This window comes from Hyperolius riggenbachi, chromosome 4 (assembly GCF_040937935.1).
Source record: "Hyperolius riggenbachi isolate aHypRig1 chromosome 4, aHypRig1.pri, whole genome shotgun sequence".
Classification (NCBI taxonomy): domain Eukaryota; kingdom Metazoa; phylum Chordata; class Amphibia; order Anura; family Hyperoliidae; genus Hyperolius; species Hyperolius riggenbachi.
The window spans coordinates 54,450,186-54,474,681 of record NC_090649.1 but is presented as its reverse complement, the minus strand read 5'-3'; the positions used below and the strand labels follow the sequence as shown (position 1 = coordinate 54,474,681).

At 46.3% G+C, this 24,496-nt stretch overlaps 1 protein-coding gene across 1 annotated transcript in view; it reads right to left on the bottom strand.

The window, feature by feature from the left end:
* INTS9 (integrator complex subunit 9) overlaps nt 1–24,496 on the bottom strand; it is an 81,083-nt gene that overhangs the window by 40,917 nt on the left and 15,670 nt on the right. Inside the window, exons 3-4 of the mRNA XM_068280048.1 lie at nt 15,577–15,637; nt 10,085–10,147 (exon numbers count right to left, since the gene is read on the bottom strand). Of these exons, the coding sequence (XP_068136149.1) occupies nt 10,085–10,147; nt 15,577–15,637 (124 nt within the window). The remainder of the gene's footprint in view (nt 1–10,084; nt 10,148–15,576; nt 15,638–24,496) is intronic.

The window sequence follows — 24,496 nt, the reverse complement described above, 5'->3', positions numbered from 1 at the left end:
TCAGCCACGCTCCTACACACACCTCAGCCACGCTTCTACACACCTCAGCCACACTCCTACACACCTCAGCCACGCTCCTACACACCTCAGCCACGCTCCTACACACCTCAGCCACGCCCCTACACACCTCAGCCACGCCCCTACACATCTCAGTCTGACCCCGCCCACATGTCATACATCTGAGTCACTCCCAGCAGTGGCTGCCTATGGACCACAAGATGCCACTACCCATCTTCACAGCCCAGCCGTGCCCCGTCTTAGGCCCAGTGCACACCGAGCGGATCCGCCGGCCGCATCCGCCTGTAAATCCTCATGGCTATTGTATTTCAATGGGCTGGTGCACACTGGCGGTTTGAGGTTTTTAGCAAACCGCAAACGTGCCTCTTGCTGTATTGAAATACAATAGCCATGCGGATGTTCAGGTGGATCGCATCCAAATCCGCTCGGTGTGCACTGGCCCAAATCTCTGTCATCCGCACCAAAAACCTTTAGCGTTTTGTGGATCTGCTAGTGGTTTTGGTGTGCACTGGGCCTTACACAGAGTTACACTCCTCCACACTCCAGTCACCCCACTTCACAGCCCAGCCATGCCCTGTCTTACACAGAGTTACACTCCTCCACACTCCAGTCACCCCACTTCACAGCCCAGCCATGCCCTGTCTTACACAGAGTTACACTCCTCCACACTCCAGTCACCCCACTTCACAGCCCAGCCATGCCCTGTCTTACACAGAGTTACACTCCTCCACACTCCAGTCACCCCACTTCACAGCCCAGCCATGCCCTGTCTTACACAGAGTTACACTCCTCCACACTCCAGTCACCCCACTTCACAGCCCAGCCATGCCCTGTCTTACACAGAGTTACACTCCTCCACACTCCGGTCACCCCACTTCACCACCCAGCCATGCTTCTCCCACACTCAGCCACACTCTCTCACTTCCTAGCCACACTTCTCTTCTTGTGGTCCACGGGCAGCACATTAGCAAAGCGGTTAGCACTTTCCCCTTACAGCGCTGGGTCCCCGGTTTCAAAACAGGTTGGCTTTGTCATATTTTAACGGCTTACTTTTTTGGCTGGGGTGATCCATTAACTGGCTTTCCCCTAAAAATTGGCCCTAGACTACAATGGACATATGACTATGTTAGGAATTAGATTTTGAGACCCTATGAGGCACAGTTAAGTGACAAAGACTCTGTGCAGCGCTGTGGAAGATGCAGCGCTATATAAATACCTAATAATAATAATTCTCCATATGCCAGCCACACTCCTTCAAATCCCAACCACACCCCACTGCTGGATTAAGAGGTACAGCTACATACACAAGCTGGTGCTTCTTTGCCTCAAGGAGGTTGCCCAGCAAGTGTGTCTGTACAGTGATTGTTCCTGAAATGTCACCCAAAAATATCACTTCTGATGGTTTTAGGCAAACCTTACTGAGCGTGGCGGCTTTAAAGGACAACTGTAGTGAGAGGGATAGGGAGTCTGCAATATTTATTTCCTTTTAAGCAATACCGGTTGCCTGACAGCCCTGCTGACCCTCTGCCTCTAATACTTTTAGCCACAGACCCTGAACAAGCATGCAGCAGATCAGGTGTTACTGGCATTATTTTCAAATCTGACCAGATTAGTTGCACGTTTTAGAGTTTAGTGGGAAGCGGCGCTATTGGGTTGTGTCATGTCATACATCTGAGTCACTCCCAGCAGTGGCTGCCTATGGACCACAAGATGCCACTACCCATCTTCACAGCCCAGCCGTGCCCCGTCTTAGGCCCAGTGCACACCGAGCGGATCCGCCGGCCGCATCCGCCTGTAAATCCGCATGGCTATTGTATTTCAATGGGCTGGTGCACACTGGCGCTTTGAGGTTTTTAGCAAACCGCAAACGTGCCTCTTGCTGTATTGAAATACAATAGCCATGCGGATGTTCAGGTGGATCGCATCCAAATCCGCTCGGTGTGCACTGGCCCAAATCTCTGTCATCCACACCAAAAACCTTTAGCGTTTTGTGGATCTGCTAGTGGTTTTGGTGTGCACTGGGCCTTACACAGAGTTACACTCCTCCACACTCCAGTCACCCCACTTCACAGCCCAGCCATGCCCTGTCTTACACAGAGTTACACTCCTCCACACTCCAGTCACCCCACTTCACAGCCCAGCCATGCCCTGTCTTACACAGAGTTACACTCCTCCACACTCCGGTCACCCCACTTCACAGCCCAGCCATGCCCTGTCTTACACAGAGTTACACTCCTCCACACTCCAGTCACCCCACTTCACAGCCCAGCCATGCCCTGTCTTACACAGAGTTACACTCCTCCACACTCCAGTCACCCCACTTCACAGCCCAGCCATGCCCTGTCTTACACAGAGTTACACTCCTCCACACTCCGGTCACCCCACTTCACAGCCCAGCCATGCCCTGTCTTACACAGAGTTACACTCCTCCACACTCCAGTCACCCCACTTCACAGCCCAGCCATGCCCTGTCTTACACAGAGTTACACTCCTCCACACTCCAGTCACCCCACTTCACAGCCCAGCCATGCCCTGTCTTACACAGAGTTACACTCCTCCACACTCTGGTCACCCCACTTCACAGCCCAGCCATGCCCTGTCTTACACAGAGTTACACTCCTCCACACTCCAGTCACCCCACTTCACAGCCCAGCCATGCCCTGTCTTACACAGAGTTACACTCCTCCACACTCCGGTCACCCCACTTCACAGCCCAGCCATGCCCTGTCTTACACAGAGTTACACTCCTCCACACTCCAGTCACCCCACTTCACAGCCCAGCCATGCCCTGTCTTACACAGAGTTACACTCCTCCACACTCCAGTCACCCCACTTCACAGCCCAGCCATGCCCTGTCTTACACAGAGTTACACTCCTCCACACTCCGGTCACCCCACTTCACCACCCAGCCATGCTTCTCCCACACTCAGCCACACTCTCTCACTTCCTAGCCACACTTCTCTTCTTGTGGTCCACGGGCAGCACATTAGCAAAGCGGTTAGCACTTTCCCCTTACAGCGCTGGGTCCCCGGTTTCAAAACAGGTTGGCTTTGTCATATTTTAACGGCTTACTTTTTTGGCTGGGGTGATCCATTAACTGGCTTTCCCCTAAAAATTGGCCCTAGACTACAATGGACATATGACTATGTTAGGAATTAGATTTTGAGACCCTATGAGGCACAGTTAAGTGACAAAGACTCTGTGCAGCGCTGTGGAAGATGCAGCGCTATATAAATACCAAATAATAATAATTCTCCATATGCCAGCCACACTCCTTCAAATCCCAACCACACCCCACTGCTGGATTAAGAGGTACAGCTACATACACAAGCTGGTGCTTCTTTGCCTCAAGGAGGTTGCCCAGCAAGTGTGTCTGTACAGTGATTGTTCCTGAAATGTCACCCAAAAATATCACTTCTGATGGTTTTAGGCAAACCTTACTGAGCGTGGCGGCTTTAAAGGACAACTGTAGTGAGAGGGATAGGGAGTCTGCAATATTTATTTCCTTTTAAGCAATACCGGTTGCCTGACAGCCCTGCTGACCCTCTGCCTCTAATACTTTTAGCCACAGACCCTGAACAAGCATGCAGCAGATCAGGTGTTACTGGCATTATTTTCAAATCTGACCAGATTAGTTGCACGTTTTAGAGTTTAGTGGGAAGCGGCGCTATTGGGTTCTTCTAAGCTGCAATATTCCAAAAGGGGATTCCACAAACCTTTAGCTGAATAAATATGAAAAGGAGGAACATGCGCTACTAAAATACCAACTGCTTTTAATCAAATAGTCAGATAAATCAATACATCAATAAAACTTATCTAAAAGGATCCAATAATCCAAGATTCCAAACGACAATCCACAATCATACCATCCACACAATCACACACAATATATGACCTGACACACACAGCCTTTCAACACCTTAAGAAAAAACTTCTTATAAGAAGCAATTCAAATTTACTTGCAAAGTCTAAGGTTGCAATCGCCGTAAGCGTGCAAGTCCTTTTAAAAAAAAAAGATCCAATATGTCCGTAGTGGCAGTAGCAAAATTTTGTATGATCTCCACCGTTATGAATAAAACAATAAGATTAGTCCTCCTAAAGTTGTAATCAATGGTCAGTTTTAAGCCCCTTGACTCTTTAGAAGATCGCTATAACATAAGTCCACTCAAGGTACCTTAAGTTAGATATTAGAGTTCCTTTCTTCTGCTACCCACGTAGCTGGGAACTTCAAAGCTTTCCGTCTGAACTACGGCGGTGTCCGGCGGCCTACGTCACTTCCTTCTGGCAGTTCCAATGGCGACGCTCGCTCTTCCGGGACTTCGCCGCTCGTGGTGTCTTTGTTGTAGGTGACGTCACCTTAAAGATATAGGAGCTTTTGCAAGTGTGCAGCCGCTGAGCGCTTCCACGGCTCTATGCGTTTCAGCTAAATAACGTTAGCCTTCTTCCTCCTGAAGAAGGCTAACGTTATTTAGCTGAAACGCGTAGAGGTGAAGAAACTTATTTCCGTGTGTCAAGATACATAGGAGCCGTGAGCCGTGGAAGCGCTCAGCGGCTGCACACTTGCAAAAGCTCCTATATCTTTAAGGTGACGTCACCTACAACAAAGACACCACGAGCGGCGAAGTCCCGGAAGAGCGAGCGTCGCCATTGGAACTGCCAGAAGGAAGTGACGTAGGCCGCCGGACACCGCCGTAGTTCAGACGGAAAGCTTTGAAGTTCCCAGCTACGTGGGTAGCAGAAGAAAGGAACTCTAATATCTAACTTAAGGTACCTTGAGTGGACTTATGTTATAGCGATCTTCTAAAGAGTCAAGGGGCTTAAAACTGACCATTGATTACAACTTTAGGAGGACTAATCTTATTGTTTTATTCATAACGGTGGAGATCATACAAAATTTTGCTACTGCCACTACGGACATATTGGATCTTTTTTTTTTAAAAGGACTTGCACGCTTACGGCGATTGCAACCTTAGACTTTGCAAGTAAATTTGAATTGCTTCTTATAAGAAGTTTTTTCTTAAGGTGTTGAAAGGCTGTGTGTGTCAGGTCATATATTGTGTGTGATTGTGTGGATGGTATGATTGTGGATTGTCGTTTGGAATCTTGGATTATTGGATCCTTTTAGATAAGTTTTATTGATGTATTGATTTATCTGACTATTTGATTAAAAGCAGTTGGTATTTTAGTAGCGCATGTTCCTCCTTTTCATATTTATTCAGCTAAAGGTTTGTGGAATCCCCTTTTGGAATATTGCAGCTTAGAAGAACCCAATAGCGCCGCTTCCCACTAAACTCTAAAACGTGCAACTAATCTGGTCAGATTTGAAAATAATGCCAGTAACACCTGATCTGCTGCATGCTTGTTCAGGGTCTGTGGCTAAAAGTATTAGAGGCAGAGGGTCAGCAGGGCTGTCAGGCAACCGGTATTGCTTAAAAGGAAATAAATATTGCAGACTCCCTATCCCTCTCACTACAGTTGTCCTTTAAAGCCGCCACGCTCAGTAAGGTTTGCCTAAAACCATCAGAAGTGATATTTTTGGGTGACATTTCAGGAACAATCACTGTACAGACACACTTGCTGGGCAACCTCCTTGAGGCAAAGAAGCACCAGCTTGTGTATGTAGCTGTACCTCTTAATCCAGCAGTGGGGTGTGGTTGGGATTTGAAGGAGTGTGGCTGGCATATGGAGAATTATTATTATTTGGTATTTATATAGCGCTGCATCTTCCACAGCGCTGCACAGAGTCTTTGTCACTTAACTGTGCCTCATAGGGTCTCAAAATCTAATTCCTAACATAGTCATATGTCCATTGTAGTCTAGGGCCAATTTTTAGGGGAAAGCCAGTTAATGGATCACCCCAGCCAAAAAAGTAAGCCGTTAAAATATGACAAAGCCAACCTTTTTTGAAACCGGGGACCCAGCGCTGTAAGGGGAAAGTGCTAACCGCTTTGCTAATGTGCTGCCCGTGGACCACAAGAAGAGAAGTGTGGCTAGGAAGTGAGAGAGTGTGGCTGAGTGTGGGAGAAGCATGGCTGGGTGGTGAAGTGGGGTGACTGGAGTGTGGAGGAGTGTAACTCTGTGTAAGACAGGGCATGGCTGGGCTGTGAAGTGGGGTGACTGGAGTGTGGAGGAGTGTAACTCTGTGTAAGACAGGGCATGGCTGGGCTGTGAAGTGGGGTGACCGGAGTGTGGAGGAGTGTAACTCTGTGTAAGACAGGGCATGGCTGGGCTGTGAAGTGGGGTGACTGGAGTGTGGAGGAGTGTAACTCTGTGTAAGACAGGGCATGGCTGGGCTGTGAAGTGGGGTGACTGGAGTGTGGAGGAGTGTAACTCTGTGTAAGACAGGGCATGGCTGGGCTGTGAAGTGGGGTGACCGGAGTGTGGAGGAGTGTAACTCTGTGTAAGACAGGGCATGGCTGGGCTGTGAAGTGGGGTGACTGGAGTGTGGAGGAGTGTAACTCTGTGTAAGGCCCAGTGCACACCAAAACCACTAGCAGATCCACAAAACGCTAAAGGTTTTTGGTGTGGATGACAGAGATTTGGGCCAGTGCACACCGAGCGGATTTGGATGCGATCCACCTGAACATCCGCATGGCTATTGTATTTCAATACAGCAAGAGGCACGTTTGCGGTTTGCTAAAAACCTCAAAGCGCCAGTGTGCACCAGCCCATTGAAATACAATAGCCATGCGGATTTACAGGCGGATGTGGCCGGCGGATCCGCTCGGTGTGCACTGGGCCTAAGACGGGGCACGGCTGGGCTGTGAAGATGGGTAGTGGCATCTTGTGGTCCATAGGCAGCCACTGCTGGGAGTGACTCAGATGTATGACATGACACAACCCAATAGCGCCGCTTCCCACTAAACTCTAAAACGTGCAACTAATCTGGTCAGATTTGAAAATAATGCCAGTAACACCTGATCTGCTGCATGCTTGTTCAGGGTCTTTGGCTAAAAGCATTAGAGGCAGAGGGTCAGCAGGGCTGTCAGGCAACCGGTATTGCTTAAAAGGAAATAAATATGTCAGCCTCCATATCCCTCTCAGTACAGGTATCCTTTAAGGTCCCTGTGCTTCATGTCTGATGTTCATTGAAATACGACTTATACTCCGGTAATAGAAACATAGATGCAACAAAGACCTACTGCTGTGCCTGGTGGGAAGCTCCAAATATAGAACTTCCCATGGCAAGTACAACACATCTAGTAAGCAATGGAAAAATACTGAGGATTAAATGAGGAAAAACAGTATAAAAAGTACAAGCAGCCCCAATCCCTGTACTTCCACATTACAATACGAGCAAAGTGTTAACATAACAAAAGTACACATAAATATATTGATAGAAAGCAGACTGCGCCAATGGTGAAAGTCCAAGACGTATAATGCAGGAGACATAAAACTTAAACAGTGTTCCCTGTCTCTTCATCAAAAAGGCGACTTAACGAGGTGGAGCGGATAAAACGTTTCGGGTACACACGGATAAAAGGCGGGTACACACTATGTACCCGCCTTTTAAGATTAAATGGGAACTGCTGTCAAAATACCATAGAATAAAATTGCTTCTTTTTTTTTTTTTACAACACAGGTATTCATTTATGAATTATTTAATCAGTGTTTTTCCATTGTAAAATCTTTCTTCTCTCAGACTTACTGTATATACCAGCGTATAAGCCTAATGTTTCAGCATAAAAAATGAGCTGAAAAGTTACCCCCTTGGCTTATATGTGAGTCAGTGGAGCAAAACAGGTTTTGTTACTGGTAGAGGAGCGTAAGGATTGTGCACTAGAGATCCTGCTCTTACTAGCTTGCTCCCTGCTGTGTCCGTCCCCCCCATCCCCTGCAACATGGTGTGCAGAGTGCGCTGCTCAAGACTACCTCTTCCTGTGTGGCAATCGCTGTGTCTCATATTTATGACGCCATCTAGAGGCTTCTTGAGACACAGCTGTATGATCCTGGTGCATATCTGGCTATGGGGAGAGGGGCTGACATGTACTGGGGGAACATCTGGCTACTGTTGCGGGGGCTATACTAGGGAGGGAGCTTATACCTGAGTCAATCACTTTTTCCTGGTTTTTGAGGGAAAAGTTGGTACCTCGGCTTATATGCGAGTATATACGGTACTTTCTGAAATTTATCACAGGATCAAACACCTTTAGTACTGGAGGTGATCTCTGCAGAATGTTCATTTACTGAGAGTTCTAAAGCCAGTAAAAAGGATTTCGGGTGTCCCACAATGCTTGTGGGGGAGGTTAATTCTGCATGACAAACAGCCTGGGCTAAAACCTCTGTGGGAGGGCGGGGTTACATGCCAATATACAGAAATGTATAGAAAGTGTTTTTGATGCTGCTACTCAATGTCGTTGCAGTTCCTCTTTACTGGACCTCAGTATTCTAGCTGGGTCCGCAGTGTATTAGTAAACTTTATCACTCTTTGCATATATGGTTGCTAAAGTTTCCAAAGGCATGCACTATAAGACAAGACACAGAACATTTATATTACGCTTTTCTCCTGGCGGACTCAAAGCGCCAGAGCTGTAGCCACTAGGACCCGCCCTATAGGCAGTAGCAGTGTTAGGGAGTATTGCTCAAGGACTCCTTACTGAATAGGTGCTGGCTTACTGAACAGGAAGAGCCGAGATTCGAACCCTGGTCTCTGGTGTCAGAGTCCTTAACCAGTACACTAACCAGAGCTTATGTTCTATTACAGGGGTTCCCAAACTTTTTCAGTCAAGGGCCGGGTCAACATACTTCAGACAGTTGAGGGGCCGGAACATACATAAAATGATGTTGAAAAACATTACATTGAATCTAGGTATTGATTCCCCCAATCATGCCCAGAGGAGAACTCCCAGCAGCAGCCATTCAGTCATGCGGCGCCCAAAGAACGTCTTTGTGCACCAGACAGTGAAGCATACCCAGGTGACAACCTGCCATCCAATTGGACAGCAGTGTCACCTGACACGGAATTGGATTGGAAGCCAGCGAATGACTGCTCACTGGCTTCTACAGTATGTGGATGGGTGGGGCCAGCCCTGCGATGGGGGGGGGGGGGTTAGCATTCGGCCCACGGGCCGCAATTTGAGGACCACTGTTCTATTATAACATCCAATTGGATGTCACCTGCTGCTCTGGTGAGCCTCTGGAAGGAGGACGTCGGTAAGACCTGCTAATGGATGTTATGTATGTGATAGTTTTTGGAGTTCAGCTGAAGTTTGAATTTCACTTCCGGGGATGCTTTTTATTAAAATGTATGTGTGTTTTATGCATCTGATCTTCTGTTTACATGATATGCTGCTCACATGCCCACAGGGCAGAGCTGCGTCTGACAGAATAGAATGCAGAATGTGATGGGAGGGGTGCAAATAGAACGCCTGACACTACGTCTCTCCTATTATATCTTCCATCCTGTCAAACTCAGTGTAAAGTTGGCCATACGCTACTCGATTTTGCAGGCTGATCGATAAAAAAATCAGAGCCACAACATGACCTCCCAATGGATTTTTAAACGATTTTAGTATGAAATCGGGTGAGAGAATCGACTGGGAATGCTGTCAATATCTCGGTCACAAGAGCTCGTTTAGATGTGCGGCAGTATCGGGGTTCGAGATCACGATGACCAATGTACACAACAAACCCCAGGCTGGTGTCCTCCCAAGTGTATTTGTGTCCCCCTGTGCCCGTGTCAAAGGCTTACCTGTCACCCCAGTGCAAATCCAAGCCTCCTCTGGTGTCCGCCATCGCCGAGATTGCCACGGTACCACGTAACTTGGCACATGTTGTGAAATCACACATGTGCCAATGCCACACACTGTAAACTGGAGGAGGCCAAGAGTCGTCCATGTGGAGAGGTGAGCTTTTACGGGCGTCGGGGGACACATACATTTGTGCAGCCGCCAGGCAGGTGGCGGAGGCAGCGGGCGTTAAGCTGATTTGTGATCAATTTCATGCTGAATTCTAATGGGAATAGGTCTGCCTTGTATGGGCAGGCAACAGATCCCACTCTGATCTGATTCAATCACCTTTCACACCATATTTGTTCATTGCTATCCCCTCTGTCACCCAAACTTACCTCTGGCAGACAGAACTCTGGTACAGAGTCCACAAACACCCTTCCAGAGCACTCCTTCAGCTCCTGGTGGAAATAATACTGTTATTAGTATTAAATTATTATTATTATTACAGATCACAAATACATACACATACAGTGGCTTGCAAAAGTATTCGGCCCCCTTGAAGTTTTCCACATTTTGTCACATTACTGCCACAAACATGAATCAATTTTATTGGAATTCCAAAGACCAATACAAAGTGAGAAGTGGAACGAAAATCATACATGATTCCAAACATTTTTTACAAATAAATAACTGCAAAGTGGGGTGTGCGTAATTATTCAGCCCCCTGAGTCAATACTTTGTAGAACCACCTTTTGCTGCAATTACAGCTGCCAGTCTTTTGGGGTATGTCTCTACCAGCTTTGCACATCTAGAGACTGAAATCCTTGCCCATTCTTCTTTGCAAAACAGCTCCAGCTCAGTCAGATTAGATGGACAGCGTTTGTGAACAGCAGTTTTCAGATCTTGCCACAGATTCTCGATTGGATTAGATCTGGACTTTGACTGGGCTATTCTAACACATGGATGTGTTTTGTTTTAAACCATTCCATTGTTGCCCTGGCTTTATGTTTAGGGTCGTTGTCCTGCTGTAAGGTGAATCTCCGCCCCAGTCTCAAGTCTTTTGCAGACTCCAAGAGGTTTTCTTCCAAGATTGCCCTGTATTTGGCTACATCCATCTTCCCATCAACTCTGACCAGCTTTCCCGTCCCTGCTGAAGAGAAGCACCCCCACAGCATGATGCTGCCACCACCATATTTGACAGTGGGGATGGTGTGTTCAGAGTGATGTGCAGTGCTAGTTTCTACCACACATAGCGTTTTGCATTTTGACCAAAAAGTTCCATTTTGGTCTCATCTGACCAGAGCACCTTCTTCCACATGGTTGCTGTGTCCCCCACATGGCTTGTGGCAAACTGCAAACGGGACTTCTTATGCTTTTCTGTTAACAATGGCTTTCTTCTTGCCATTCTTCCATAAAGGCCAACTTTGTACAGTGCACGACTAATAGTTGTCCTATGGACAGTGTCTCCCACCTGAGCTGTAGATCTCTGCAGCTCGTCCGAAGTCACCATGGGCCTCTTAACTGCATGTCTGATCAGCGCTCTCCTTGTTCGGCCTGTGAGTTTAGGTGGACGGCCTTGTCTTGGTAGGTTTACAGTTGTGCCATACTCCTTCCATTTCTGAATGATCGCTTGAACAGTGCTCCGTGGGATGTTCAAGGATTTGGAAATCTTTTTGTAGCCTAAGCCTGCTTTAAATTTCTTAATAACGTTATCCCTGACCTGTCTGGTGTTCTTTGGACTTAATGGTGTTGTTGCTCCCAATATTCTCTTAAACAACCTCTGAGGCCGTCACAGAGCAGCTGTATTTGTACTGACATTAGATAATAATAATAATCCGAACATTTATATTGCGCTTTTCTCCTGTTGGACTCAAAGCGCTCAAGAGCTGCAGCCACTGGGACGAGCTCAAGAGGCCACCCTGCAGTGTTAGGGAGTCTTGCCTTGAACTCCTTAATGAATAGGTACTTGACCTAGCCAGGATTCGAACCCTGGTCTCCCATGTCAAAGGCAGAGCCCTTAACCAGTACACTATCCAGATTACACACAGGTGCACTCTATTTAGTCATTAGCACTCATCAGGCAATGTCCATGGGCAACTGACTGCACTCAGACCAAAGGGGGCTGAATAATTACGCACACCCCACTTTGCAGTTATTGATTTGTAAAAAATGTTTGGAATCATGTATGATTTTTGTTCCACTTCTCACATGTACACCACTTTGTATTGGTCTTTCACATAGAATTCCAATAAAATTGATTCATGTTTGTGGCAGTAATATGACAAAATGTGGAAAACTTCAAGGGGGCCGAATACTTTTGTAAGCCCCTGTATTAAAAGAAAATATTTATGGGAAACCTCTTCAGGGAACTAACTATGATTCACTCAGATGGGAATGAACAGTGATTTTTGTTGTTGTAATCGTCATTAAAATATTAAAAACATCAGTTTCTAGGCCGTAGGTAAATATGAAATAAGAATCTTTCACATATTACCCGATACCTCCAACAGGTGGGGTACGACTTCAAATAGCAGCAGCTAATGTGTGCTCAGTAGGTGATTGTCGCTTAAAGATCTGGATCATTAAAGGGAACCAAGCACCACTTTTTTTCCTGGTTTCTAATAGCTATATTAGCTGTCATGTTCCCCCCTCCCCTTCTAGCTACCCATTATTAGTCCAGGGGAAGGTGTGAAGTTAGCGGCTGTGACTCCTCTAACTCGTTGAAGCACAGTGTCCAATTTACCCACCCCACCACTGATGAAAGCTTTTGTTTAATCTCTGCTCACGGGTGCAATAAAATAATTATATCAGTATTTATGTGCTTGATGCTGGGGATACACGATGCGTTTCTGCCGCTCGATTCTCCACTCGACTCTCTTATCTTCGGCTTGTTTTTCTTATCTTTTCCCATTCACTTCAGTGAGAAATCGAGCGGCAAACTGATTGAATGTGAGATCGGACATGTCGGAAATTATCTATCTAACCATCTACCTGCTGCAAAAAACGCATGGATCCGAGATAAACTCATTGCATAATTGTGTTCTTTTCATATAGTTCCTCAAGCCAAATACTTTTTTTGTTTTGTTTGAATACTCTAATTCCCTATAAACTAAACAAGCCTCGCCCACAGCTCCTTTTGTGTCTTGGCACTGTAGCAATGGCTTATAGGAGCTCAGTCTGGGCAGGGGGAGGTTACTAGCCAGAGATTTCAGAGGCAGAGGGGAGGAGAGAAGAGGAGCGGGGAGTGAATTTGTCACAGGCTGAGGGCTGGAGATGCTATCAGCTTGTCTGTGTGTTATGTGACAAACAGAACATGGCTGCCCTCATTGTATCACAGGAAAAAATAATCATAAACTGTTAAAGTTGTTTGCAGCTAGATTTGCTGTGTAAACTATCTAAACTTTAGATAAGATATATAAACAAGTTACTTGTTATACTTAGTTTTTCATCTCGGATCCGCTTTAAACTTCTGCAGTCGGCCAGGTCTCAGAAGTAGGGTAATAAAACCCTCTCCTAAACTTTTAAAATGTAAAAAGAAGAAGTTTTGTTTTTTTTAATTATTGGCCTACATTGTTGGCATGCATACTAAATGCACTATTGAGATGCCCTGGGCTCTAAAAATTGTGCTTGGTTTACTTTAAGTGATCTCAGCAGACCTCAGGCGACATCTGTACATATGCTGGATTCTTGTCCCTTCAACTGCCCACCCCGCTCGAGAACAGCCAGGTGTTTGTAGAAGGCTTAACTCTGGCAGTTAGACTATGAACCATTGTAGAGGCACGATATCTGGAATAGCTCTGTTTGCTTGTTATTTCCTACAGAGAGGGAAGGAAAAGAGAAGTGGAAGGCTGCCAATGGCAGTGAAATACAACAACAACAGACTGAAACAAATATTAAATGCAGATAAGGCATGGGGCTGGAATAATTTTTCTTTCTGCTTTGTGCAGACTTATAAACCAATCGCGTTGATGCATGAAGCAGTAGCCATATTGCTGTGCATAGGCAGCGCAAGGCAGTATTACGGTTACTACTGCCAGCAGTGTACTGCAAGCTGCGCAGTTAGCATGATCTACCGGACATGGGTAATGCGATCGTTACACCGATAACTTGCATTGCACAAGTAACGCAATGCGCCTTACCGTACTAACAATCCCGTTACCCATGTACCGTGAGTCGAACTAATAGCGCAGTGTGTGGTACACTGCTGGGCACTAGACTAGTTTAGGGGATGCAGCAGGAAACCACATAGGGAAATTCCACTAACCTGTTTAGGTGGACAGCATCCTCTTAAAACTGCTAGGTTTCAGATCGGTTGTAGCAAACCACCCCCACAATATTAAGCCAATCATAACGCTTTGTGCTGTAGATGGTGCGGTGAATGTACCACTAGCCCCTATGAATTTTCTGCTGGGCCCCCTAAAGTAGATTAGCGCCCACTGTTGGCGGTAATAATGGTAATATTGCCGAGCGCTGTCTTGCCCACACCAATTTTAGCACTGCATTGTGCATCAACCGCAATGAGGCAATCAGAGAGCAGAGGATTCTGGGTATTGTAAATGCCATAGCTATTAAAAAAAAGGTTCTAAGTAGGAGCTGCAGAGTGCAGACTGACATTAAAAGGTAAGAATTAATGGTATTTAGAAAAGACTCTTTATAACACATTACAAAGCCTTAAAGAGACACTGAAGCAGAAAAAAAAATTATGATATTATGATTTGTATGTGTAGTACAGCTAAGAAATAAAACATTAAGATCAGATACATCAGTCTAATTGTTTCCAGTACAGGAAGAGTTAAGAAACTCCAGTTGTTAGCTCTATGCAAAACAGCCATTAAGCTTTACGACTTTCAAAGTCCAGGGCTGTTATCTGACTTTTAATATCTCAAGTGTTATTGAACTATTTACTTTTTATCTGCCAGAGGAGAGGTCATTTGTTCACAGACTGCTCTGAAAGAATAATTTTGAATGCAGAGTGTTGTGTAATCTGCGCATATTAGAGAATGATGCAATGTTAGAAAAAACAATATATACCTGAAAATAAAAATATGAGAATATTTTCTTTTCTGCTAAACTTCTAGTGATCATTCATAGTACACAACCAATTCATTATATCATATTTTTTTTCTCGCTTCAGTGTCTCTTTAAGGGAGCCCATGTAGGGGCAGATCTCTCTCTGAATGAATCTGATCAGGTAGAGATCTGTTGGCTGCACATACACCACAGGCTGATTCCCGACTGATTTCACTATGAAATCTTTTGGGAATCCGCCTTGTGACCCCGCCTTGCCGCCACTGTCCTCTCAAATGTTAGGCGTCTCCCTGGTGCCCGGGCATATAAATACTTTACCCGTCTGCTGCCCTCAAGTTTCTGCTGTACCTCCACATTTTAGCCCCACGTGCCACAACGCTGGTAGTCACATGGGACACAAAAGTGGTAGTATGGCGAACACTTAGTAAAGTATTTACATGCATAGGGGGACAGCGGCCAGGGGTTCCGTCGCGATATTGCACGCTATAACAGCCGTGCACTGGATCGACCATGTTGGCCCAAGATTTTCCAGCATTTCTGATCGTTTTTAAACGGGCTAAGGTCACTAGTAATAATAATAATAAAATCAGTTGGTCAATCAGCCTCAAAATCGACAAATGTATGGCCACCTGTAAGCCCTATCTACACCATACAATTTTTTGTCCGATTCGATGCATTGATTCGATTCAATCCGACATGTCGAATCGAATCCCGATCAGACATGTCGGATTGAATCGAATCAGACAAAAAATTGTATGGTGTAGATGGGGCTTTAAGTGAAGCTACCCTTTCAAGCTTTACAAAGAGGCAATTATAAAACAACAGGTTTCCTTGAGAACCGTTTTTCCATCCACTTTACCTTCTCCAGCTGTGTGTTTCCATCTTTCGATACCCACCCGGGCAGCTTGGACAGGCGGGTGCTGAAAAACAAATATATTACATGTAAAATGTGCATTTATTACTGCGTAATATAGTGCAACATATTATTCAAAGAAATGTGTCTCACCAGCTAAACAACATGTGCCATGCCGAAAGACGAGAAATACTACAAACTAACTAGAGAAACAATGTCATTTCTGTGTGTTGTGATATTGCTGCCTTGCTCTTTTTGCACAGTCTATTCATTTTTAGCACTTTTTGAACACTTTCACATCTACTTCATACTACACTTAAACCCAGGTTCAGCATGGAGGGCATTCCATTCTGAACCTACTAAAGTGTATTATTTTCAATAACTCTGATCATTGAAGTTGACTTTTACTACTGGTTGTAAATGGTTTTATGAACTGTATCATATTATGAAATAAAGTATCATTATATGTGTATCTTTCTATATATTTTTCAACAGAAGGTGTTGCTTCAAAGTGCATTTTTTAAAATAAAAAATATGTGTTTCATGGTGCAGCATAAACACCTGTGAGGCTGTGCATTCATGCAGCTACTAAACAAACTTCCTGCATAAAGCAAACTGCCCCCTGTGCTATAGGGTACCTGGGATGGAGGTGGGTGATATGGAAGCTGCCATATTTATTTCCTTTTAACCGGTTCAGCGCCGCGGTCCGAAAATCTCATGCATCCGAGCAACGTTCACCTCCCATTCATTCGCCTATAACTTTATTGCTACTTATCACAATGAATTGATCTATAGCTCGTTTTTTCCGCCACCAATTAGGCTTTCTGTGGGTGATACATTTTGCTAAGAGCCACTTTACTGTAAATGCATTTTAACAGGAAGAATAAGAAAAAAACGGAAGAAATTCATTATTTCTCAGTTTTTGGCCATTATAGTTTGAAATTAATATACGCTACCGTAATTAAAACGCATGTATTTTATTTGCCCATCTGTCCCGCTTATTATACCATTTAAACGATGTCCCTATCACAATTTATGGTGCCGATATTTCATTTAGAAATAAAGGTGCATTTTTTCAATTTGCGTCCATCACTATTTATAAGCTTATAATTTTAAATAATATAATAACATATTCTCTTGACATGCATATTTAAAAAGTTCAGACCCTTGGGTAACTATTTATGTTGTTTTTTTTTTTTTTTAATTGTTGTTTTTTTTTTTTTAAATAAAAAAAGTGTATGTGGGTAATTTTTGGTGTGGGAGGGAAACTGCTAATTTTAAATGTAAAATAATGTTTTTTTTTTATCAAAAATGTATGTGGGTGCAGTTTACTATTTGGCCACAAGATGGCCACAGTGAAAAAAGTCCTAGATGCGAACCAGCTCGCATCTAGGAACTAAAATGCTGAGGAGTTGTTTCCTGGGGGCAGAAATACCGCGCTCTCTGGAGAGAAAGCGTCGGTATTTCTGCGGGGAAGTTAGATCGGTGAATGGGAATTATATTCCCATTCACTGATCGGGGGGCTAGCGGCGGGCAGCGGGAGCGCGCGCGGGGGCGCGCCCGATCGCGCGCACGAGCCGGCGGCAGCACCAGTGCCTATCTGGACGAGGAAGCTCGTCCAGATAGGCCGAACTGGACCTGTCAGCCATACTATCTCAGGAAAAAAACAAATATATAAGCAGATAAATACTTGCTCTACATACATAACAAATATATTGTGTTATCCACGTTATGATTCCTGTGAATTTTGTAAAGAAAAAGTAGAGAATCCTATTCTAGACAGTTTCCATATTTACTGTGGCTATTTTGAAGCCAGTTGTGATGTAATATCTGCCCTTAGTCTCCTCTGCCTGATTTGCCTGCCCTTCACTATAGAAAGTGCGTTGTTTGAGCCTGAGAATTTTTGGCCAATCAGAGAGGAACAGAGGCGTGGGAGGGGAAAACAGGAGGGAAAGAGGCTTCAGCCAATCAGGCTGCATTAGTTAAGTCTGAGGGGAAGTAGAGAAGCAAAAAAAGACAACCCAGCATGCCCTGCAACTTCTCTTTTGTGTACCAAATTTTCTGTGTACCTGTAACATATGCGGCTGCGGGCACGCAGGGTGTCTCCGCAGCCGCTTCGGTTCCCTATTCAGTCTTTTTCCGTTCCCTCGGCATCTAGCACGCCAAGGACGGAATTGTCATTTACACATACGGTTTCTGTGTCGCGCGGCCGCGCGCGTAGACAGGACCTTTATGCTGGGAGGAGGCGCGTCAGCTGACCCGCTGACGTCAGAGCGGACGTTCGCCGCTCAGGATTGGCTGATTGGAGTGGGTGCGGCTTGGAGGTGTCCTCTGCTTCTTATGCCGTCTCTGCTCACTAGCAACTCGTCTGCGGTTGCGAATACTTATGTGCTAGCGCTCAGACCTTAGACTAGTATCCGGTGTGCTTTGATCTGGGAGGAAACCAGGGATTTCACACAAGACTAGAAGATTGTTTACTGTATATTATTGATATTCTGTGTATGACTCTGGCTAACCTCTGACTCTGCTATTTGCTTCTCGTCTCTGTACTTCTGCCCATCTGATCTATTTGCCGAATCCCTGCCCGATTACCTACTACTCTTTTGCCTTCTGACTCTGTACTGTATCTGCCTCTTAGTTGCCGAACCTAGCCTGTCTGACACTCCGACTCACCAGTGGGCCCTCGCCACTGGTGAGGTATTCTATTAGTGCCCACCAGCTCCTCTGGTGAGGCTCAGCTAAACTAATCAGTTACTGTATTCTATAAGTACCCACCAGCTCCTTTGGTGAGGTCTTGCAAACTTATTGTTCCTGAGTTCTCTAATCAGTTACTGTATTCTATTAGTACCCACCAGCTCCTCTGGTGAGACTCAGCTAAACTAATCAGTTACTGTGTTCTAATAAGTACCCACCAGCTCCTCTGGTGAGGTCTGGCTAAACTTATTGTTTCGGTGTTCTTATAGTGCCTACCAGCTCCTTTGGTAAGGCCCAGTCTATTGTTGCAGGCAGAGAAAAGGATGAGAAATGGCGGCACTGCTGTAAACTACTTGTTTATTCATAACACATGGTGCAACATCGTGGATTCAAATGTATGCATATTGAGACATAACATACCGGTTGGCTGGTAAAGCTGTGCAGTGGGTGCTGGGGGATGAGAGCCTTACGGCCGTTTCGCGCAGATGCGCTTCTACGGAAAAAAACAAAAACAAACACCCTACCCCCTCCAAACAGACACAGGCAAGTACTGCGATTCAGACAGTCAACAATTTATTCGGAACTCCAAAAACCAATGCGACGCGTTTCACGGGCCATACATCCCGCTTCCTCAGGCAAAATACAGTAGCAGTCACAGCATCTGTATTATATCAGCGAGCTAGGCCCATGTAACGCGTCGCATTGTTTTTTGGAGTTCTGAATAAATTGTTGTCTGAACAGCAGTCCTTGCCTGTGCCTGTTTGGAGGGGGTAAGACCACCGCTGCCTCCTCTATTTAACCAGTTGGTTTTTTAAGTTCATTTAATTACCGTATTTTTCGGAATATAAGACGCTCCGGACTATAAGACGCACCTAGGTTTAGAGGGCAAAAACCAGGGGAAAAAAAAATACTAAACCTGGTGCATCTATAGTCCAGGGGTGTCTTGTAGATTTTCTCCCCCCAATTTGTCCCCTTGGGCATCCTTCTCCTGTCCCCCTTGCTGTCCACCTCCTGCCCCCCCTTGTGGCCTCCTCTTGCCCCCCTTGTGGCTTCCTCCTTTCACCATTGTGTCCTCCTTCTGTGCTCCCTTCTGGTCTACCCCTGCCCCGCTTGGTGTCCACCTCCTGTTTACCCTTGTGGCCTCCTCAAGTCCCCCTTGTATAGTCCTCTGTTTACCCTTGTGGCCTCATCCTGCCCCCTCCCCTTGTGGCCTCATCCTCCCCCCTTTGTGGCTTCCTCCTGTCACCATTGTGTTCTCCTACTGCCCCCCCCCCCCCCCATTGTGGCCTCATCCTGCCCCCCTTTGTGGCTTTCTCCTGTCACCATTGTGTTCTCCTGCTGCCCCCACCCCCATTGTGGCCTCATCCTGCCCCCCTTTGTGGCTTCCTCCTGTCACCATTGTGTTCTCCTGCTGCCCCCACCCCCATTGTGGCCTCATCCTGCCCCCCTTTGTGGCTTCCTCCTGTTGCCATTGTGTCCTGCCCGTGTCCCTTTTTTGGCCTACCCCATCCCCCTTGGTGTTCCACTCCAGTCTCCCCTTGTGGCCTCCTCAAGTCCCCTTTTGTGGCTTTCCCCGGGCACAGTTGTTATCACTTACCTGACCTGATGCCCGCGGTGATCAGCAGCTGTTCCGGTATCCTTTGTGTCCCTGGCGTCCACTCCGCAAAGTAATTACCGGTAAGTGGTGGCAGCAGCTGCGGGCATCCCTCACCTCATCCTCGGAGCCTGCATCATCAGCCGCACGTCTCTCTCTCTTTCCCTCAAGTGCCGGTACTTCCTGGTTGCGTCATTACAGATGCGACTAATGACGCGACCGGCACTTGAGGGAAAGAGAGAGAGACGTGCGGCTGATCTCGCGGGCTCCGAGGATGAGGTGAGGGATGCCCGCAGCTGCTGCCACCACTTACCGGTAATTACTTTGCGGAGCGGACGCCAGGGACACAAAGGATACCGGAACAGCTGCTGATCACCGCGGGTTCCAAGGTTGAGGTGATGTATGTTCACTACTGCCACCGCCGCCTACTTTGCGGGGAAAGTGGGGACCACACACGCAGCAGTCACACTGGCTGCCCGAAGCTGATCGCACCAGTCACGCAGGTGACATTTTTGGGCAATTTTTTTTATTCTTTGGAATATAAGACGCACTGACTTTTCCCCCCCTCTTTTGGGGGAGAAAAAGTGCGTCTTATATTTCGAAAAATACGGTACCTTTTATTCTTTTGCCGCCTCTGTATCTTGTACACTACATTGAGTCCACCCTGGGTGGAGGGTTGTTACCCTATTTTCCTGTCTACAGAGAGCGACTTTTTATTCCTGAGTGGGGTCAGGATTGTTCTCCCCACCTGCCTATACAGTGGTTGCCTATTGGTAACCCTGGTTTGTAAGTATCATTTTAACTTCTCATTTACTTGTCGTCCCCAAGACGCATTACACTATTGGGGCTCTTGGTGTCCCTCTGCTCTATTTTTATTTGCGTTCCTGTCCACAATAGCATCCTGCGTCTGTGCTGGAAGCTATTGAGGACGGGAACATGAAGAAGGACACGCGTGGCCAGGCCTGCGCAGGTGCAGAAAGCCAGCCGACTCCCTGGCAGTGAAAAACGAAACTAGATGACGGCGGGGGACCGGAGGCTCCGTGAGTGACTGCAAGGGAACGGGACGGCTGCAGGTAAGTAAAACTGATTATTTATTCCTGGCTTAAAGTGGCTATACACTTATAGATTTGCAGCAGGTTCGACCATCAGATAGATTTCTTTCAGATGCCTATCAGGTCGAATCTGACAGGAATGTATCTGATGTGTGCCACACAGTAGGAATGGAATTTCAATAGATTTCAGAATGAAATCGATTGAAATTCGATCGAAATGCAGTGTTGCACCATTCGATCCAATGCAACCCTATGGGCCATCGATCGGCTGCCAGCAGCCGATCGACCCAGATTTTCCGTCCGGACCGATCAATCAAATTCGACCGGAAATCGATCTGCTGAGTGATCATGCTTTCTGCTGCATCGATTTCTAGCCGATTCGATCAAAACGGTCGAATCGGCCATCGATTTTCGATGGCTAAAATCGACCAGTGTATGGCGTGCTTAAGTGTCCCTTTAAATCAACAGCCAATAAAGTCATTTGATCAGATCTTTTTGGCGATCGGGGATAAATACTGGTTAGTGTGTACCAAGATTAAGGGCTGGAACCCCCAGGAGCGCTTTTGGCAGCGTTTTGGCAGCACTGCGATACGCTAGCACTTTGCCAAAACGCTAGGCTAATGTTAATAGATGGGGCAACTTCCACAGGAGCGTTTGCGTTTCCCAGAAACGCAAACGCAGGACATGCAGCATTTTGGGAGCGTTAGCGCTTCAATGTAAAGTATTGAAACGCTAGCGGAAACGGTCAGCAAAACCTAAACTGAGCGGTTTTGCTAGCGTTTTGCGGTTCAGCACACTGTAACAAAATTAAAAATAATTCACAGGACCAATCAGGATAAAAAACGCGCATGAATCCGCTTGCAAACCGCTCAGACAAAACGCTAGTGGTTGCGTTTCGCGTTTGCTGATTTCAGTGGGTTCCAGGCCTAATAGTATCCTAGGAACGCACGATGCAATTTTCCGTCCGATCAACGGAAATTGGGCGATTATTTCTGTTTCCGATCGAGAAAGGAATTGGTTTTGCAAAGTTATCATCAGAAAATCATTCCCTTTATGGATCGGGATCAGTTTGGACATGTAAACACCCTACAACTTCCCATCCAATCACCTGTCATATACAGACAGCAGTACAGGAACACAATGTAATATATGTTCGCCAGTTATCAGAGCTAGTTTTGAAACTCTCCCCGAAGAAAGATTTAAAAGTACACTTATCCGTAAAGCTAAGCTGTCTGCGTTGTGCAAGGGGGTTAAGGGGGGTTAATTGTCATGAAACAATTACTCAGAGAAAACAGTAATCTGCCATTAAATCCTTTGTGCGATAGTGCCCGGTGTCTGAGCTTGTCAGTAATTTACAGCCGGCCAGCAGTCAGGAGGAAGGGCTGATTGATGAGTCTTCTACAAGTGGAATGTTGATAAGACTTGCTCCCTGGCCAATGAGCAGGCATGACAAATAGGATTTAAAGGCCACTGCTGCACTGGTAGGTCTCAGAATCAAGTTTATTTTTTTCTCCCTGATCATAAAGTGCTGTAATTGAGGAAGGAATTTTTTTTTTATTTTTTTTTTAATAATTTCAGACTATCCTATGGCAGTTCACTGTAATTACAAATATTTCAAGTGTTAGTTTACTTAAAGTGAACCTAAAAAAAATTAAATAAAATCCAGTTTAACTTACCTGGGGCTTCTACTGGCCCCCCTGTAGCTGCCCTGTGCCCATGCCGGGACAAACCTATCCTCCGGTCCCCCGCAGCAACCAATTTCGTTTCTGGCGACTCAACCAAAAGATATATAATGCACATGCGCAGCCCTGGCAGCACGCGTCCTTGAATAGACTCCCGCCGTCAGTAACCTGCACATGCGCAGTGCGTAACAATCTTGTACAGCACATGTGCAGGACGCTCCCAGTGAGGGGGAGTGTGATTGAGGATAGGTGCGGCCAGGGCTGCACAGGCACATTGGCTATCGGCTGGCCGAGTCGTCAGAAACTAAATTGGTTGCTGCAGGGGATCGGAGGATCGGTTCTTCCCGGCGTGGACACAGGGCGGCTGCAGGGGGCCAGCAGAAGCTTCAGATAAGTGAAACTGGATTTTTTTTTTCGCTTTAGGTTTCCTTTAAAGCACCACTATCGCAAAAAAAAAAATAAATAAAAAAAAAATAGGCAGTTAAAATCAAATCTGACAGAACCGACTGGTTTTTGGCTAGTCCATTTCTTCATGGAGGATTCTCAGGGTTTTCTTTGTTTTCAACAGCATTTCCTGAAAAGCAGATGCAACGTTTACCTGACAAGTAGTGTCCAAGTGAGTAAGGAGGCTGGCTGGTATCTTACCATTTTGGCAATTAAACTGCTGTTCAGGAAATGCTGTTGAAAACAAAGAAAACCTCCAGAATCCCCCATGAAGAGATGGACACGGCCCAAAACCTGTCGGTTCTGTCAGACTTTAACTGCCTACTTTTTTTGCGATAGTGGTCATTTCAAGGCCCTTTTCAAACACGGGGAGCGGTACCACGCGTTGCAATACTCTCCACCGCTGCAGCTTGTCGCGAGGGCAATGTAAGTCTATGGGGACTAAATCGAAGCAAAGGAATTCCAAAGATTGCTCACCAAAGTCCAGCCGAGGTGGTGGCTGCAGGACCAAGTAGCCAAAGTAATGCAAGTCTATGGCAATGCAATATGCCTGAACTGACAATCGCAGTTGCAGTGCGGCAGGCATGCGCAGAGCGGCGGTAATCTATTGATGCACTTCCCGTCCAGCAGGGGGCACGTCACTGAGCTCCCACAAGTGTAAATGCCGCCTCCCACCCTGCTCTGTAAATTCTCACCTGTCCTGCTGGTGCCACTCCCGCCATAACTACAGTTACCACAAGTACCTGTACCACGTAGCGCATGTGTGACATCACTCACATGCACCCGGTGTCCCGCAGTACAGGCACTCTCGATAATGGGGGTGATGGCATAGACGCCAGGAGTCGCACCAGTGGGAGAGGTGAGCATTTACCCAGCACAGGCACTGAGGAGGACATTTTACACTTTGGGGGACAGTGGGCAGGGGTCCATTGCATATGTTGGTCATTGTGACATCGAATGCGATTACCGCCGGGCACCTGATCAAGCACTTTCAACATAAAAAATTCCATCATGTCTGATCGATGCATTTGATCGATTTGGGCCTGAAAAATTATCGAATTGGACACTTGATCGGCCCGCAAATTGCTAGATGTATGACAACCTTAAAGCGAACCTTAAGTCAGAAAAAAAATGAGTTTTACTCACCTGGGGCTTCTACCAGCCCCCTGCAGCAGTCCTGTGCCCTCACAGCCACTCACTAATCCTCTGGTCCCCCGCTGCCAGCTAGTTTCGTTTTTGCCAACAGGCCCGTCAGGACCGGCCACGCGTAGCTTTTTCCGCATTCCCGATTGCAATTAGCGCTATTGCGGGCCGCAACGCGTACAAAAATACGCGTTGCCGCATATCTATGCAGCCCGCAATATCGCTAATTACAGTCGGGAATGCGGAAAAAGCTACGCGTGGCCAGTCCTGACGGGCCTGTCGGCAAAAACAAAACTAGCTGGCAGTGGGGAACCAGA